Genomic DNA, 19,805 nt, shown 5'->3' with positions numbered 1-19,805 from the left:
TAGCTGGACCAGCTGTAGTCTGAGGTGGAACTCTTATGCCTGGTGAGTGGCGATGGGAGGTACCTTTTTAGCTAGTGCACCATCTGAACCAGAGTCTGAGACTTCCCAGCTCTGATGCTGTGCCCTGCAGAGGGTGCTGTAGTTGCGTAGTGAAAGATGCCAGATGTTGGAGCAGCAGAGAATTTCCAAACTTTAACTGCAAGAAATTTGCAGGGATTTTATAATCTTGCATTCTTTTGTTTTCTTCCCTGAAATTGAGATAGCTATTCAGCTTGATTAAAAGGGACATAAGCATTATTTATTTATTACTATATACTACCCCATGGCTGAAGCTCTCTGGGTGGTATACAGCAATTAAAAACATTAAAAACAAATATACAAATTTTAAAACACAAAAACATCTTAAAAACACAATTTAAAACAATTTAAAAACACATGCTAAAATGCCTGGGAGAAGAGGAAAGTTTTGACCTGGCACCGAAAAGATAACGTGATGGCGCCAGGCGTACCTCGTCAGGAAGATCATTCCATAATTTGGGGGCCACCACTGAGAAGGCCCTTTCCCTTGTTGCCATCCTCCAACCTTCCCTCGGAGTAGGCATCTGGAGGAGAGCCTTTGAGGTTGAGCGTAGTGTATGGGTGGGTTCATGTCGGGAGAAGCGTTCCATCAGGTATTGTGGTCCCAAGCCGTGTAAGGCTTTATAGGTTAAAACCAGCACCTTGAATCGAGCTCAGAAACATACAGGCAGCCAATAAGCATGAACTTTTTTTTTTTTTTAAAGTGATTGACTGACAATCTTCAGCTACAAACAGGAGGCTGTGGCTTTATGTTGCTTATTCTTATTTGCTTAAAGTTTGAGTAACTTGAGGTTTCATTCCTTCAGTTAGTTAAGGAGTAAGATTTGCCTCTTGATGTAGCAGCTTAAATATCAGGTGTGTCCGTTCTTAGAGCTGCATCTCTTAACTGGATGATTTGCACATAGGGGATTCAGCATTCTTTATGGGATCACTTCAGTTCTTTCAGTGTCCTTGCATAAGAAATCTTCTGCTGAATCAGTCCAAGTCTGCACCAGCGTCCTGTTTCTCACAATGGCCAGTCAGGTGCCTCTGGGAAGTTCACAAGCAGGGCATGAAGGCAATATCCTCCTCCTGCTATTGCTCCCCAGCTCCTGGTAGTAAGAGGTACGCTGTCTTTGAGCATGGAGGTTCCACTTAATCATCATTGAGCTCCTGTCTATGATTTTTTTCTCATTTTCTCAAAGTCACCCAATATTGTGGCCATCACCACATTGTCAAGAATGGTTTCCCTTTCTGTTTGCCAATGGAAGCCTTACCGTCAGTTGAGCGTCACTGTTTGATCCAGCCTCAAGAGTAGAATGTCTCTAAGATTGCCTCTACATGTTAGGTACTCTCACAGAATTCTTTCTTGTTACACTGTTGCCGCTTTTTGTGTTACGAATTTTGTGCAATTGGCGTGCATAATCTCTGCTAAGAATCGAAGCATGCTAAATCATGCTTTGTGCAACGTATCAAATTGATTACCATATTTGGCTGAGATTTTCATTCATTGACTTGTGCAAATAATATGAAAAGGATGTAGTACTTTGTGTAACTAAAGCCAACCTGCTTATGCTTTTACGTCTGAGATGTCATTTAGCTGCTTACATTTCTATCCTGCCTATCTTTTGCTGTGGAACATGTAGTTTCCAGGTAGTCAACCATCCAGGCATTGACTAGACCCAGCTTAGCTTCAGTGTGACCATTGCCTCATGTGCCTTCAGACCATACCCTGGGACTTAGAACATAACAAGAGCTCTGCTAGATCAGACTATCATCCTGTTCTCACAGTGGCCAACCAGGTCCCTATGGGAAGGCCATAAGCAGAATGCACAAGGATAGAGTTGTGCTGTAAAACAATTATGACGAGGCTGTTTAATCTATGGGTGCAATCCTGGATACACTTATTTGAGAGTAAGCTACACTGAACAGAGAACATAGAAACTGCCTTATACAGAGTCAAACCACTGATACATCTAGGGCGGCCTTTCCCAACCTTTGGGTCCCCAGATGTTGCTGGACTACAATTCCCATCATTCCTGGCCATTAGCCATGCTGGGTAGGGATGATGGGAGTTGTAATTCAGCAACATCTGGGGATCCAAAGGTTGGGAAAGGCTGATCTAGGGTTTCAGACAGGGGATAGTCCCAGCCCTATCTGGAGATGCCAGGTATTGAACCTGGGGCCTTCTGCATGCAAACCAGATGCTTGTATCACTGAAGTAAGGCCCTCGCACTCGCCAAAGAGTGGGTCTGCCTTCTGAGTAACCATGCATAGGATTGCACAGTTGATATAATAATTTGTAGAGCTGCAACCTTTAATTGATTTTGGAGCCTTCTAGATTTATTTAATAATGCACTTTTAATTGATTAGATTAAAAGATCACCCTGTTTTAAAATGTATTTAATGTGGGTGCTTATGAAACTGCAGATAGCGAGTGTCATTTTGAGAGGCATTGTCTGTTTTGTTTTTACAGAGGGAAAGCCTCTTCTCAGATGCCTGTGATGACACCTGTAAAGGTGTCCCCACACTTATAGTGCGAGTCGTTTCCGACTGTTAGGGTGATGTCTTGCGATGTTTACTAGGCAGACCGTTTTGCATGGGGTGGGATTGCCAGTTCCTTCCCGGCCTTTCTTTACCCCCCCAGCATATGCCGGGTACTCATTTTACCGACCACGGATGGATGGAAGGCTGAGTGGACCTTGACCCCTTTTACCAGAGATTTGACTTCCTCCTTCCGTTGGAATCGAACTCCGGCTGTGAGCAACAGTTAGTTGACTAAAACTCATATGATCCTGATTATATTAACATGTTTTAGCTTGCAGCCAAAACAGTTTTGGCTAGCTCTTGTTTGCGCATTTGTTGGGTGGGGACAGAACAAAAACCCCACCCAATGCAGGGGAAAAAAATCCTGAAATTATCATGTAGGGGAAGTTGCTGCTTATCCTGCTTAACTGTATGAGATGGCTGAGGGATTCAAACTTTTCCTTGCTTTATTTAACAGTTTTGAGAAAAGGCCCTGTGCCACTCAACAGCAGTGCAAGACACTGTCCACAGCTTCCCACTCCATTAAATTTCCTGGAGTGCCCTGGGGGCAATGCAACATGATGCGGTGTCATTCCCAAGGCATTCCATGGTGTGTGACCATTGAGAAGTTGTGGGAAGAGCCTTGGTGCAGGGCTGTGTTAAAGTAAACAAAACTAGACAACCTGTCTGTGGCCACTTTGTAAGGTAAGCTACAACCTCCCCACTGAAAATCTCTAAGAAATTACCCCCTCAGGAATGGGCTATTGTTTTGGGGTTGGGAGTGGGGAAAGGCCCAGCCTTAATTTGCTTGCACCTGTAATTATTTGTTAGCCTTGTAAGATGCTACAAGGCCTTGCATTTTGGCCAAAATGGGATGATACTCTTGTTGATTCCCCCCAATAAGTGGCAAGCGTTATCTCTGTGCCCCAGTGGTCCTGCCCCATTTCTGCTTGCACTGGCTGCCCTTCCAAGGACACCCACCATTTGATTAGGGCAATAAGTGTGTGAAAACCCAATGTAGATGGGCCTGAACTCTAGATTGATATCTGAGAATTGGTTGGGTGTCCTGGGCCTACGCATGTTGGATTTTGGGTATCCTAGTGATATGTTAAGCCTTTTCATGGACAACTGGTAGTGTCAGAGGTGGAGCAGCACATTGGGTGTTTGGGGCAGCCGTACTGGACAGAAGGGAGGTGCACATTATTTTGTGTCCTGTGTTGGGAAGCCATCTTGTAAGAGTAATCCTCTGAATCAGACCTGAATTGTTGCAGACTAGCACAGCTACCCTTCTGGGATTAAAGTAGTAATTGGAAGACATGAAGAGGAAATTATTGATTCTTCAGAGGCTTACATATTAGAGTTAGTGAGTGAGCTTGAACTGTTTTACTCCTTTCCCTCTATTCTTCTTTGATCTGAAATGAGATCTATATTTCTTACACAGTGTGAGGAGCTGCAACTTTGGGAGACTTGTGGGCCCCTCTCATGAGTAGAAGTGCCTTCCCCTCATGCAAAAAACACTTAAATGCAGGTTTTTGCTTGTGTGCTGTGTATACAAGGAATAGTTCTAAAATCTGTTTTTATATCTCCTTCGATACTTTAACTCCTGATTTTATTTATGTGGACTCTAACGTAAAATACAGTTGCAGTTCTCTAGAGGAAGATGTACTAAAACATGGAAACTAAGTAGTACACTGTCATAAGGCAAAAAATTAGGTGTAATTGCATTTTTTATTTATCTAACAAGGAGCTTTTAAAAAAAAATCAAATTAGGATGCAAAGTACAATTCCAGAGACTTCACTTCAAGTACAGTTAAAGTACTGAGGAAAGGTTAAAACATTTGGGGCCCTTTCTTGAGTTTGGAAAAAAGATAGGTAGGGGCAGGGGGACATGACAGAGGTGTAAAAAATGTGCATAGTGGGGAGCAAGTGCATAAGGAGTAGTTTTCCCCTCTTCTCATAGTACTAGAGTCTGATGCCATTTGTTACCAGCAACACTATCCCCTTGCCAGTGAATGCATCTTGCCTTCTCCCTTGCCTCGTCTATGGCAAGGGGTCAGTCTTGCAGGCAACACATTCAATGAAGCTGAATGTTGATAGATTCAGGATGGATTAAAGGGGGCACACAGCACATAGTTAAACTATTGAATTCACTCCCACAAGATGTAGCCCCCAACTTGTATGGCTAACATACTATCTCCAGCATCAGATGTGGTGTGCCTCTGAACAGGGGTTGCTGGGAAAAGCAGGAGGGGAGAGTGTTCTTGCACTCAGGTCCTGCTTGCGGGCTTCCCATGGGCATCTGGTTGGCCACTGTGAGAACAGGATGCTATACTAGATGGGCCTCCAGCCTGATCCAGTAGGGCTGCTCTTATCTTCTTACAGCAGCATACTTGAATAGTCAAAGCACCAGGAAAATTGGTATTGTTTAAGCAAGAAGTTAATTTTAAAAATCAGGATTAATATAAAACAGCTGAATCTAGTAAGATAAATCAGGCTTTAGACTCTTGCATCATATTTTGAAGTACTTACATGCTGAACCAAAGTATTCTGCAGTTTGTGACAGGCCAGGATAATTATTAGTTCATAAGCTGGCAAAGAAATTTGAGAAAGAGTTGGTTCCCCCATCAAAAAAAGTACACAATACACTGGCTATAAACAGTAAAGAAAATTGCAGAATAATATGCTGGAATATTAATGTACTTCCCAAGCAGTTGAAGAATAGCCATATTATTTAAGGTATTTATATGCTGCTTTTCAGGTGGACCTAATAAAGTGATTTACATAAGATTACTGTAACAATAAGCATTGGGTTTTGGGCTAAAAAAAAGAGGTAGTGGTACTCGTATTCTGATGAAAGTGTCGTGGATACCAGCACAAAATGGCTGCCATGGGCAGTAAAAAAAGAGGCAATGGTACTCCATACTGGCGAGTATAGTCCCACACAAAAAAACACTGACAATAAGCATCGATAACAATATCACAAACAGAAATTATAACTGTTTTTGTTTTAAAGAAGCTGTATATTCCTTCTGTGCTCCTCCTCAGGGTAGGGAGGTTCTTCAGAAACTTCTGTGGCGGCAGTTGAGGAAGGCACTACCGGGAGATGAGTGACACCTCACCAAGCGATTCCTTCTTTTTCTCTGCTCTCCTTGGGTCCAGTGGTGTCTGTTAAATAGACAGCCATGTTAACAGTTTCTTAGACAGTTACGGGATATTAAACTAAGTGTGAAATGGGAAAGAGTGTACAGATTCTATAATTAAGCAGAAAAAAGTGATATGTGTGCTAAAAATACCTTACTAAAAAGGCTTCTGGCCCTGATGGTTTTATATTGTGGTTACCATGAGGGTGGGTTTGTTATTGTCAAATGAAAGCATTGCAGGAAATACATACAGAAGCAAATGTCTAGAACAGCCTTCCTCAATGTGGCACCTTCCAGATGTTGTTGGACTCCAACTCCCATCAGCCCTAGCCATCATGTACAATAGTGAGGGATGATGGGAGTTGTGGACTCCCTTTGGGAAAAAAGGGTGGGATATACATTTAATAATGAATAAATAAAATAGTCCGACAATATTTGGGGGGCACCAGGATGGGGAAGGCTGGGCTAAAATCATGATGGTGGAGTGATATTGATAGCAAAGCTAGGGAAAGTGAGAGCTCATTGGCGTCTTAGGCCCCATCCGCACTTTCCACTTAAAGCAGTATCATACCACTTTAAACAGTCTTGGCTTCCCCCAGAGAATCCTGGGAACTCTAATTTGTGAGGGGTGCTGAGAGTTGTCAGGAGACCCCTGTGCCCCTTGTAGAGCTACAATTCCCTGAGTGGTTTAATAGTCAGTCCTTCTTCCCAGGGAATTCTGGGTATTGGAGCTTTGTGAGGGGAATAGGGGTCTCCCAACAACTCTCAACACCCTTCACAAACTACACCTCCCAAGATTATCTGGGGGAAGCCATGACTGCTTTAAGTGGTATGATACTGCTCTAAATGTATAGTGTATTATTGTCCTCTGCCTCTCGAGTCATTGTTAAAAAATGTTGACTATCATCTTAGATAGGGTGAAAGGGTCTTCAGACTGAGAGTTGTAATTTCCACCCTCTCAAAAATTGAGGGCAGAGGGCTAAGTGGGGATTGTGAACAAGGGGATTTGTGAAGAATTATCCTATGAAACATTTACAGAGATGTATTTTCTCTTCTGCCTATACAGAAAGCAACCCATTGGTTTAGAAAGAACTAGTGGTTTAGAAAGCTCTTCAGGAATTCCCTCCCCACCCCACCACTGAACATTATTTCTTAACAGTGTGTGATCAGCACAAGCTTTGAGACAAGACAGAGGGGAAGATTTGTGTTGCAGTCTGTCAGATGAAATACAGAACCTTTACAAGAGGCTCGCAGTTCTCATACCTAAACTTAAGGAGAAATGGACTTAAAATGGGAACCCAGTGTCATTTGATTCCATGAAAAATCCATGAAGTGTGTAACATTGTTAATGGAAATAGTTGTTTTGGTAAAAAAACAAAGAAAAAAAAGGATTTTATCCAAAATTTGAAGAAATGTCTCAGAGATCCTGATATGGATAGCTGAGAAAATAGATAAAACGGCAAGAATGTGGTTACAGTTAAGAACATAAGAAGAGCCTGCTGGATCAGGCCAGTGGCCCATCTAGTCCAGCATCCTGTTCTCACAGTGGCCAACCAGGTGCCTGGGGGAAGCCCGCAAGCAGGTTAAAACTGTTAACTGCAAGTCCAGAATTGCATAAAACTTAAAATCCCTGAAGAAAGACAAGTGTGTGTCGAATTTATTAGCATCTGCTAGGCTTACATATGCCAAACATTGGGAAGCTCATACCAAACCTTCAGAAAAAGAAATACATTAGGGCCCCGCTCATACAGCAGGTTATGTTCCGGACCCCCGCTGTAAAGTGGATCCCATTGACTTACATTGACCCAAAATGGCGCCCGGTGGCAAAAAACCTCCGTAAAAGCGGAACAAGTGCTGTAAAGTGGAGCCTTTCTACAATTCACAACCGCTGTATTAGTGGAACGCTGTAAAGTGAAGCGCTGAAAAGCAGGGCCCTACTGTACCTATAGGAAATTTGGAAGGTACTTAATGTTGTCAGCTTAACAGTGTTGAGATCTGCTCATAGAACAGAAGTAGAGTATGTTAACATATTAAAATATGATATAGAATCTATATGAGTCCATGATTAAAAAAATGGAATCTCTTTCAGTTAAAACACATTTCCCAATTGTTATAAGACTGTGTTTAGTCATTTTTAGGCTACATGTTTCTCGGTCAGTCATTTCCAGGGCCACCTGTGTGCTGTAATTCCATAGGAGCCCAGGAAGAGAGCATGTGGTTCTGGATGCAGAATTGAGGTTTTTGAGAATCTCTGTTTTCATATTGCTTCTCCCCAAGTTCCTTTTCCCTCATATAATGCAGGGAGAGGTGGTTTTCAACCTCATGGTATCCTCTTACTAATCCCCACCTCTGTGATTCTTACTATGGACTGTGTGATGATTCTGTATTAGTGTAAATATGGTAAGTGCTGTTTGAATAGAAGATACATGGTAAGTGGAGTGAAAGAGGAGGGGGAGTGAGTGGGCAGTAGAATGCTGTATGATTGGCTGAATGTTTAAAATGGCTGAGAGTATAAAATGGAAGGATGTCAGGTAAATCTGGGTGGAAGAGTGGATTGCTTGAGAGGGTGGAAGTTGGGGAATGTGAGGTGGACGTGTGGGGGTTTTCTGAGAGTTGTTTGAGAAGTGTTTAGTGGTGTATGTCAGGAGAGCGTGGAGAAGGAGGGGGGTGGAGTTCGGATTAGTATTAGATAAAACCATATGCTTAAGTGCCTGTTAAAGTAATCCTTGTTATCTTGTTATCTGTGTTATTCAATAAATACTTAATTTGGTTTACCAAAGGCCTGATCCTTGGCTGGGGTTTCACAGACCAGAAGGGAGGGTGAGGTAAATACCAAGGCTGAAGAGTGACAAATGGTGGCAGCGGGGAAGGGAAGAATAACACCACAAGTATTCAGAGCAAAACCAGAAATATATGTATCTGCATTGATACAAAGGGAGTGGGACAGCTTGAGCACGCAGTCACAGAGGTAACCTGATTGAGAGAGACTCAGGCAGAGTCTCTGGGGAATACTGGTTATAGAACGTGACTGGTGGTGCTGCCTAGCAGGGGGATCTGTTGAGATCTGTGCTAGAGTGGGGAGAGAAACCATAAGAGAGGGCGGTCCGGACTGGTGAAGTCCCTGGTGGTGCCTAGTGACAGGCAGTAGCCACGAGCAGGTTGGAACCTGACAGGGAGAGCCAGGGAAGGACGCCTCACAGACTGCCTCCAAGTTGATCCCAACTTATGGCTACCCTATGAATAGGGTTTTCATGGTAAGGGGTATTCAGAGGGGGTTTACCATTGCCTCCCTCTGAGGCTTTCCCAGCTGACTAGGGCCTGGTCAGCTTGCCACAGCTGCGCAAGCCAGGCCCTTCCATGTCAGCAACTGCCAGCTGGGGGGCAACTGGGCTCCTTGGGACTCTGCAGCTTGCCCACAGCTGCACAGGTGGCAGGGCACATAACCCCTGAGCCGCTCACTGTGGGGGTAATCTTTAGCTTGCCCTTGACACCCAGAAGACACGGGCGGGGATTTGAACTCACAGACTCTGGATTCCCAGCCAGGCGCTCTTCCCCACTGTGCTATACCAGCTGTTATTCTTACTATAAACCATTAGGGATTTGGGTAGGCCAGTTCCCCCCTTTCCCATCAACATTTTGTGCTCAGCTGTCCTCATCATTCTGTAGATCCCAGAAGGTCATAGGTCCATGTTGTGCTGCTTTTTAGACATTTAAATGTACAAACCAATATATTTGTGTATCTTGGAAGTCTCCTGAATATGTAGAAACCACTACTGTAGTTTGGGGTAGTCCCATTTTGCTTCCCAGCTGATAGGCACTTTGCCACGGTGGTTCAATATTGGATAATCCACATATGTAGCCACAGTGCAATTATTGGGAAGGAAGCCTTACACAAAGTTATTTGGGATGTAACATTATCTCATGTGATTTGGATGTTTGCCTTGAAATTGCAAGTTTCTGATGTTATGAGGTAACCCAATAAAATTTAAATGGAATGTCAACAACTTGCATGTTCATTTTCATTAATGGATTAATTGGGTTCCTGAAATGAGCAGGGGGTTGGGGTCAATGGCATTATAGGCCCCTTCCAATTCTATTATGCCTTGATTCTATGAATTCTTTGGTAGCATGACAATGGCAGTAAGAAACCACTGTAAAGGTACCAGAAAGCACCCTATTGTAATGCAGATTAATCAGCGTTGTTTAAATTTGCTGTTTATCTGATGAGACATTGGATCATAAACCATGGATAACTAATTCCTTTAGACAAATCAGTCTATCCATCTGGTACAAGGCAAAGAAAAATATTGATTATTTTAAGAGCATTTTTTTTTAGAATGCAAAACCTCTCTTTTTAACCCTGTGAGGTGGGTCTCAAGGTCCCTATTTTTACTAATGGGTATCCAGAGGAGTTCATCCAGTCCTGGCTTTTACACACCATGTGCTTTGTGGATCTTTGGAGGTGTATTAAAACCCAACTATGGGTTTACTTTGATGCAGGTTTGTCAGTGGCTTGGACACCAGTGGCAAGAAGAGTCTTTGGGTGACACTGTTTTTTTTTTTAAAAAAAACCTGCTGCTGGTGTAGTAGAATACTAGCCAACTAAAATATTATAATTTATTATTTATTTGGGAAGGAGGCAGTTCAGAGGCAAAGGAGGTATGGGAATGCAAATTTAGCTACAGCAGTTTTTGTTTAAAGAAGGAAGTATGCAGTAAGATGAGAAGTGAATACGGTGAGCATGACATTCATTATGGCATCTTCTGCCAACGCAGCTGCAGGCGATTAAAGAGGAATGATGTACCATTCTGATCCGGTTGCTGTGTGTTGGAAGAGGGACTGCGGAATTGCTTTCAGTCCATCCCAGTGAATTAACACTGAATAGTTTAGGTGCCCTTTTAAATTGACTCAGGAGGGAGCCTGGCTGAAGGGAAAGGAAGGAATATAATTGCTTGTTTTCAAATGGCAAATCTAATTTGAACATGTTAATTGTGCGGCAAATAAATTAACACACATTGCAAGATGCATACGGCTCCTGCTGCTGTCACTAGCTGCTTTCCAGAGCCGTCAATAGCAAGAGACACTTCTGGAGGGCTTCTCTTTTTTTGTTCTTGGTTCCTACGTTATCTCCCAGATACTGGAGCTCTGAATAGGCATGGATGAAAACAACTTCAAAGGCAGTGCAACTAGCCTCAGTCCTGTGTTCAGAATAAAAGTTTGCACAATATATCTGTGTGCTTCAAGGCTGAGGTTTGCAAAGGGTATAAAGGTGGGTTGCCCGTGTTTGGGGGTGGGGGAGAGGGAAATACAGCAGCAGAAGTTTAGGAGGGAGGGAAATGTTTTGACAGTTGGGGTAAGGGCCATTAACTGATAATGGAAGCTTTCTGAGGTTAAGTTTCTGGGCCTCATGTTTGCTGCAGTCGTGAGAACCAGGAACCCCACTGAAGTTATGAGGATGCTACATTCTATACTAGTTTGCATTGAGAGATGTGTGCATTACATGCTACATTTGCTTTAGGCCTTTTCTCCTTTCTATCTTGACTTGGAAGGCCTGCTTCTATCACTGTCCAGCCCAGCTGTAAACAGCTTTAAATGAAGATGAAGACGTGTGATTTTTGCTGCTGTTAATGGAGAAGAGCATGTAAACGTTTCCTTTATGTTGAACTTCTGTGCATGATGCACACACTTGTTTCATTTATATATTACACTTACACGCATTACCTTTCCTTCATGAGTGCCTTGATGGGAGACCATCTGGGAAATCTATAAAGGCCAGGGCTGGTTAACTTCAGCAGCAAAACTGTGTCCTGTCAGATTTTCCTCTAGGCTACATCTCTCCAAAGGGGTCAGCTTGGCCTTGTAAAGGGTGAGAGGGGAGATTTGGGGATGCTTCCCCCCTCAAAACTGTATTCCTTGCCTTGGACCACTCAACAGCTTCCCAGTCACACAGGTTGTGTTGTCCTCTTAACCTTTCTCTCTTCTTGCTATTTATTTTGTGTTTCTGGAATGCTGTGTCTGTAGTGATACCTTTAATCTTGTTCTCCCTCTCCTGCGGAATGTTACCATTTAAATTCCATAGCAGCACAGCCATTCTAGGAATTGCAGCTATGCCTTTATTAGTGTCTTTCATAAGGCAGCCCAATGGCCTGTGTGCCACAGTCTCTGCCAGAGTGAAAATTCACATGTGTGCCTCGCTGAAGTTTACATTTATTTTTTTAAAAAAAATGTTTAGAGAAAGGCATCTCTAGCAAGTCTCATTGTTTCCTCTGTAACTTAATAGCTGGGGATGACAAAGTGATAAATGCAGCCTTGTATTTAAGTACTGGCCTGGGAGCCAGAGCTGAAAAGCATGCAGGCCATTGAACAGGCTAGTGGAGAAGGAATGCGATGCCCAGTATAGAATTGCAGCAGGCTGCTAGAAGAGGCATGGCATTCTCTGTCGCTCTTCCACAATCCCCAGCAGCCCAGCAACTTTTATTTTTAATTTGGCAGGCTAATAATTTTCGAGGACTTGCATAAAAGACCGGATAAATAAACCTGTTAGAATTCTAGGATTTGTCCAGGCTGTAGAATCTTTATATTGAATTGTGTCTTGGAGTCTTCTGTTTTGGAAGGCTGTCAGGAGCTGCCTTATATCATTTCTGATCATTATTCTGTGCAGCCTTGTACTGTCTACTCCAGAGACCTTCCTGCCCAAGCTGCCAGTGCTGAGAGAGAACTGCTAGACTGTCATGAGAAATAATACTGAAAAGTGAGTGTAATCTGTAAGCCCAAAGATTCCATCTGCAAAGGAGAGGGCTTGTCGTGTATCTGCATGATCTCACTGCCTGGTCTTAGTCTCTGTTGCAGGGATGGGGAACTGGATCTGAACAGTAGGCAGAATTCTTATCTCCACCAGTCCTCATAGGCCAAGTTTGAAAGGTGGGCAGGGGACACAATGATATCAGGTGACCTGTTTTTGCCTGCATGGTTTGAAATTGTTGAGGCTTCAAAGCACCATGCAGAGAAAACTCTCAGCTGATTGTCGGGGCTTGCAAAAAAACTGTGTGTGGCTCTATGCAAGTCCCCTTTTGGCTCAGCCGTATCTTTACTCGCCCCACTTCTGGTGTCGGATATGTTGTGTATAGGGCAGGTGGGTGTGGCTTGGCTAAAGCTGCCTCACTGTCCAAATGGCGAGGCTTGGTGTGCCAGAGATTTCCTGTTGCTGCTCTGTTGGGTTGATAAATTGCCGCAGCGTGAAGGTTCCAGGCTTAAAATCAATAGTTCAGGGGCGCTCCTGAGAGAGAACTCAAATGGAGTTTCTTTTCTTTTTCTTTTTCTATATGTACCTGGCATTCTCGTCCTTCCTTTTTCTACCGGATGGGTAATTCTGCCACATCCCTGCAGCTGATGTGGTTGGGATCACTCTGTATCTCTTGATTCTGAGACACAACACAACTTCCTGCCTGCTGAGGCGGCACATCTAGAACAGAGTTTCATGTATGTAGGCTCTTCAGAGGACTGGTGTCTCTTACATACTGTTTTACAGAGGTAGGTAGGAAGATGAGATTCGACTGGTGCATCTTTTGGATCATGTGCAATAGATCAGGAAATGTTTCTTCCCAATTGTCTTGACAACAGCAAAAATAAAAATGCTTCCACTCCCCACCCTGCAAATAGGCTGTTGAAACAAAGAAAGTGATGGAAAACCAGGAGCTGATGTTTACGTGGGAAGGCTGCAAACTCAGTTCTGCTACCAAAAAATAAAAAGTCCTGTGCTGAGCCATTTGATTTGGATTCCTGCATTGAGCAGGGGGTTGGACTTGATGGCCTTATAGGCCCCTTCCAACTCTTCTATTCTATGGTTCTATGTGCTCAGATTTATGTTTCTTAATTCTACTAAGTGTGTTGTCTGCCCCCCCATCCCAACCCCTTTTTTGTTTTTTATCATTAATTTTATTCAAATTTTCAAACACAAAACAAAACAAAAAAGAAACAGATTAAACAATAAAATAAAATGTTGACTTCCGATTTGTCGCAGATCAGTTATAGGTCTATGATATATAACAAACCTGTCTCTTAAGATATTATAAAATCACTTTCCTCCAGTAGTTATCTTAATTAATCATCAAATCTCATTAACATCACTTTATTCTTTCCGCAAAAAGTCAAAGAGAGGTTTCCACTGCTTGAGAAATATATCCATCGATTTTTCTCCAAATAAACATGTCAATTAATCCATCTCATCAAGTCTGCTAAGTCCAGTAATTTCAATAGCCATTTTTCCATTATCAGTGTTAATTCCATCTTCCAACTTCCATCCTTGCACCCATAATAATCTTGCTGTCATAGTCATAGTCATATAGTAAGAGTCTGATGGGAATTTCCTTCAGAAATATTTCCTTGCCGTCAATTCTGAATGTGTTGCTGAAATATTGTTGTAAAGTCATATCTCTGTTCCTCTTTTTTACGAAATGCACTAGCACATCTCTTGAGAGTTTTTCCATTGTCACATATCTGGAATTAATTCTATAAATTTTCTCTTTTTCAAGTTCCATCAAATCATTCCAGTCCAGAAATTCCATCGAAGCATTGATAACTTTATCTCTGATATCTTCATCAATATCATCAATATCTTCATGGCATCCACCCGAGAGTTCTCAAAGAACTCAAATGTGAAATTGCTGATCTGCTCACTAAAATATGTAACTTGTCCCTCGGGTCCTCCTCCGTGCCTGAGGACTGGAAAGTGGCAAATGTAACGCCAATCTTCAAAAAGGGATCCAGAGGGGATCCCGGAAATTACAGGCCAGTTAGCTTAACTTCTGTCCCTGGAAAACTGGTAGAAAGTATTATTAAAGCTAGATTAACTAAGCACATAGAAGAACAAGCCTTGCTGGAGCAGAGCCAGCATGGCTTCTGCAAGGGAAAGTCCTGTCTCAGTAATTCTTTGAGAGTGTCAACAAGCATATAGATAGAGGTGATCCAGTGGACATAGTGTACTTAGACTTTCAAAAAGCGTTTGACAAGGTACCTCACCAAAGGCTTCTGAGGAAGCTTAGCAGTCATGGAATAAGAGGAGAGGTCCTCTTGTGGATAAGAAATTGGTTAAGAAGCAGAAAGCAGAGAGTAGGAATAAACGGACAGTTCTCCCAATGGAGGGCTGTAGAAAGTGGAGTCCCTCAAGGATCGGTATTGGGACCTGTACTTTTCAACTTGTTCATTAATGACCTAGAATTAGGAGTGAGCAGTGAAGTGGCCAAGTTTGCTGATGACACTAAATTGTTCAGGGTTGTTAAAACAAAAAGGGATTGCGAAGAGCTCCAAAAAGACCTCTCCAAACTGAGTGAATGGGCAGAAAAATGGCAAATGCAATTCAATATAAACAAGTGTAAAATTATGCATATTGGAGCAAAAAATCTGAATTTCACATATACGCTCATGGGGTCTGAACTGGCGGTGACCGACCAGGAGAGAGACCTCAGGGTTGTAGTGGACAGCATGATGAAAATGTCGACCCAGTATGCGGCAGCTGTGAAAAAGGCAAATTCCATGCTAGCGATAATTAGGAAAGGTATTGAAAATAAAACAGCCGATATCATAATGCCATTGTATAAATCTATGGTGCGGCCGCATTTGGAATACTGTGTACAGTTCTGGTCACCTCATCTCAAAAAGGATATTATAGAGTTGGAAAAGGTTCAGAAGAGGGCAACCAGAATGATCAAGGGGATGGAGCGACTCCCTTACGAGGAAAGGTTGCAGCATTTGGGGCTTTTTAGTTTAGAGAAAAGGCGGGTCAGAGGAGACATGATAGAAGTGTATAAAATTATGCATGGCATTGAGAAGTGGATAGAGAAAAGTTCTTCTCCCTCTCTCATAATACTAGAACTCGTGGACATTCCAAGAAGCTGAATGTTGGAAGATTCAGGACAGACAAAAGGAAGTACTTCTTTACTCAGCGCATAGTTAAACTATGGAATTTGCTCCCACAAGATGCAGTAATGGCCACCAGCTTGGACGGCTTTAAAAGAAGATTAGACAAATTCATGGAGGACAGGGCTATCAATGGCTACTAGCCATGATGGCTGTGCTCTGCCACCCTAGTCAGAGGCAGCATGCTTCTGAAAACCAGTTGCCGGAAGCCTCAGGAGGGGAGAGTGTTCTTGCACTCGGGTCCTGCTTGCGGGCTTCCCCCAGGCACCTGGTTGGCCACTGTGAGAACAGGATGCTGGACTAGATGGGCCACTGGCCTGATCCAGCAGGCTCTTCTTATGTTCTTATGTTCTCCAGGGACAACGCCGAATTCCAAACAGTAATCTTTATCTCCAGGATCCACAAACTCCAAATATTTTTCCAGTTCCACACTTGATATATCTGTTCCAATCTCCAGGACTTGCATCCTCCCTTTAATTTTTGCCATAAAGTCCAAATCTTTTTCCAATTCCACATTTCATATATCTGATCCAATCTCCAGAATTTGCTCCTTCCCTTTAATTTCTTTTTCATCTTCTATTGCTTGTCCATCTGCTCTTTTTCTCATATAATCCTTTATTTCTTTCAACTCCTGTTTCACTTTACCAAATTCAGTTGCCATCTCTTGTCTACTCTGTCCCAGTTCTTGTTTCGTTATCTTAATCTCATCCATTATCTTCTGAAACATATCCAGAGGGGAAAACCCTTCCAGGGATACATCCAGGGTCTCTGCCACTTCTTTGATTGTCATTCTTAAAGCCGAAGAAAAAACCCTTCAAATTTCCAATATAGCCACAATTCCCAAGCAAAGAGTAATTTGCTTCTTTTCCCAGCAATAAGGGGGTTAATATTCCAGGCCTGTTGACATCATCTGGCCAGCACAGTTCTTATCTCCCGCACGTCCAAGAATGCAAAACAAATTTGGTTCACAAAGCCGAACAATTAGTAACATACACAAACAGCAGATTCGTCTAAAGAAAGTAGTCCAAGAAAAAGTAGTCCCAGACATATATCAATCAAATAATCATCTAGATCAGATTTTCTCTTCGGGTAAGTTGCCCCTCATCCGTTTTAATCTTTATAGTATCCAAATTCAGGCCAGCTTTTTGCCATAAAAAATAAGATAAGCTTTTTAAATTTTCTTTCCTCCTCCTTAATTCCTTGTATAAAAGAGAGAAGTGTAACTCACCCAGGTATCTTGATTGCTGATTCTTAAACAAATCTCTTTTACTGTAGTAATTTAAGCCAAATGATAAGATTAGACAGAAGGAAGCTCGCCCATTGTGGATCGTTTAAAAGAAAAAACGTCTCGCTTTTTTCAGCCCAGCTTGCTGGAAGTCCTAACTCCGTCCTCGGCTGCCAGGTATGCCCTCCTTTCCCAGGGAATTCCTGATCGATTCCAGCCACCAACAGCCTAACGAAGTTTCTGTGGATAATCTTCGGTTCACCCTTGCCTGGGAGAACATTTACACCAGTCAAAGTTCCCTTTTGACTGATTTTAAACTGAAAAAAGCTTCCTCTGAGACAGAGCTCATCTCAGAGGCAGCCACAGGCGGAGCAATCCTTCCAGGAAGTCATCCCAACCCCTTTTTTGGTACCTGGCTTCTGTTGGTGAACCTGAAGATTCTAGTAAAAAAAAAAAACAGCCTCAAAGCATGTCCTGTAAGTTTGAAGTTTGGCTAAAAATGTACCTCGAGTTTTAATTTGATGTGTGTGTCTCAATTGCTAGAAGCTTGAGAGAGATGGGTGTACTCTCCCCCAGCTGCCCTCGGAGGTCTGAGACATTTAGTTTTATATTGGCTTTGTTAGTTGCCCAACAGGCAAAGTGTAAATCAGTGTTAGAGAATGTGCTGCGGTCCTCCAGATGTTGTTGGACTACAGCTCCCATCAGCCTCAGCCGCCATGAACAATAGCCAGAGATGATGGGAGTTGCAGTTCAGCAGCATCTGGAGCTTTGCAGGTTCCCCCACCCTGGTGTAAATAAATAAGATTAGTACACTGCATTCTCTGCATCTCATCTGGTATGAAATGCATACGGTGGCATTTATTGAGAGCATGTATGTGTGTAAATAACAGCTTTCCCCTGGAAAAGGATTGGGCCCCTATTTCATGGGAAGCTTTAGGCAAAAGCTACAGTTTGTATACGCAGACAGTGATCATCAAGTAACACTATGTATGGGCTTATTTGCATGCAACGGGTCTCTTCTAGACTACGAAAATGTACTTCAGACCTCTCCTTCAGTATTTCAGACCTCTCCTTGCAGAGAGATACTACTCAAAATATTTAAAGGCTTCTCCCTCATGTTGTGTTTTTCTGTGTTTCTTTTCCTTCTCAGGGAGTGGAGCAACAGCAGTGGTGCAAGCAGCCTATTGTAGTCCGAAGAAAGAGAAGGTGGCAATCAAGCGGATCAACCTCGAGAAATGCCAGACCAGCATGGATGAGCTCCTGGTACAAAAATTCCATCGGTGTTTCTTGAACAGTTTATTTAGGGTCTATAAATCATTGTTGCTGTAGGTTGGTGGCAGGCATTCATTAGAATCTTAGTGGCTGCGCTGGGGTTTTTTAAAAGCGAAAAGTTTGAAGACCTCATGGCTGTAAACAAAATGGGGAAAACAGTCTGTTTAAAATCTTGCGGCTTCCAATTCTGTGTAGGTTTTCTGGATGTATGGGTAAGATTTCTCCTTGAATGGTATAGGAGGAGGTTGTGCAATTGTGTGCAACAATAAAGGGAGGGGAGTGTCTCCCCCATGCCCTTGACCAGGGGTGGGGAATCTTTTTCAGCCCATGGGTTGCATTCCGTGACAGCCCACATGGCCAGGGTTGGGTGTGGCCAGAGGTAAAAGTTGGCAGGGCTATGGATTTGCCTCTTATTTTTGGACAGACGGTTACATTCCAGGTGCAGAAAGGTTAGAGGTCCTATACCCCTGTGCCATATCTCCATGTTGGCCACTAAGAAACATTACTGCAGTTCAAGGATGTCATCCAGCTAGGCAAAAGCGCTTGATGAGGGCATGGTGCAGGGCCGGCGAGGGATGTGGCATAGGGAGAGTCCAAAGGGCCAGATAGAGAGGCTTGGAGGGCCACATTTGGTCCCTGGACCTGGGGTTCCCCACCCCCTGCCCTAGATGGAGCAATGTGCTCTGCTGCCTCATGGTATCATGGAGTTGGACAACTCAGTTTTGGAGGATTTGCTTTGGCTTCAGCTCTGAAAGAAATTCTGCATCAAGCAGACGCAGGCTTGGGAAGTGGTTCAATTCCTTAAGTTTGGATCACATGTGCAGTGATTTTGCTGGTGGGGAGCGTGATGCCACCAGTGGAGAGGCCACTGAAAAGAACTTGACCAGAGTCACTCCCCTCCCCCCACAACAAAAACCCAGTGGCTGGGCCTCTGTGTCTGAATACTTGCCATGTACATTGTACCATTCAACTACATACCTTTCACTCTTTAGTGTCTTTCTGGTAAAGTAGTTGCAGATACTGTTGGAATTTGGGTATTTGCCAGTTTAGGGCTCAGAGAACCATTCAGAAAGCTTTGTAGAAAACTTAGATAAAACTGCTAATGCAATATTTTAATCTCCAGCTGACCCTTTCCTACCAAATGCCTCCTATTTCATTGGCTAATGAAAGGGGCAGCAATGAATTGCAGCATTTTCGTCTCAAGAGGTCCCAATTAGGTGACCTGATGGGCAGTCATCCTTTGTTTACTGGGCTTTTCATTCAGGGAGAAATCATGTGCTTTTATTCCCCTAGTAGTTTAAACATAACAGAACAAGTTTTGCATTTTTAATACTGCATCCAAGCTGTTTTCAGGGTCAGGAAGATGGGAATTTTTTACCCTTAGTAGTTCCTTGTAGTAGTTCCTTCTCTCTAGCCAGTTCTCCTTCTAATATTGGTGATGATGAGATAATCAGATAAGTGCAAGTTTTAAGAACATCCCTGCTATATTGGACCAAAGATCTGTCTTGTCCAGTATTCTGTCTCCAGCACCGGCCAATCAGATGCGTCTGTGAAGTCTAGATTAAGCAATCGTGAGCGCATGGTTTAGAATACTTGTTTCAGGTTTTCATTTGAGCTGGGACTCAGCCTCAGACTGTTTTCAGTGCCAAGCCAGATCTCTAGCACATGTG

At 43.0% G+C, this 19,805-nt stretch overlaps 1 protein-coding gene across 1 annotated transcript in view; it reads left to right on the top strand.

The window, feature by feature from the left end:
* OXSR1 (oxidative stress responsive kinase 1) overlaps positions 1 to 19,805 on the top strand; it is a 129,920-nt gene that overhangs the window by 23,427 nt on the left and 86,688 nt on the right. The window contains exon 2 of the mRNA XM_061586147.1: positions 18,014 to 18,126. Within this exon, the coding sequence (XP_061442131.1) occupies positions 18,014 to 18,126 (113 nt within the window). The remainder of the gene's footprint in view (positions 1 to 18,013; positions 18,127 to 19,805) is intronic.

Source organism: Rhineura floridana, chromosome 10 (assembly GCF_030035675.1).
Source record: "Rhineura floridana isolate rRhiFlo1 chromosome 10, rRhiFlo1.hap2, whole genome shotgun sequence".
NCBI lineage: Eukaryota > Metazoa > Chordata > Lepidosauria > Squamata > Rhineuridae > Rhineura > Rhineura floridana.
The sequence above is the reverse complement of the archived record's forward strand: the minus strand, read 5'-3'. Positions and strand labels throughout refer to the sequence as shown.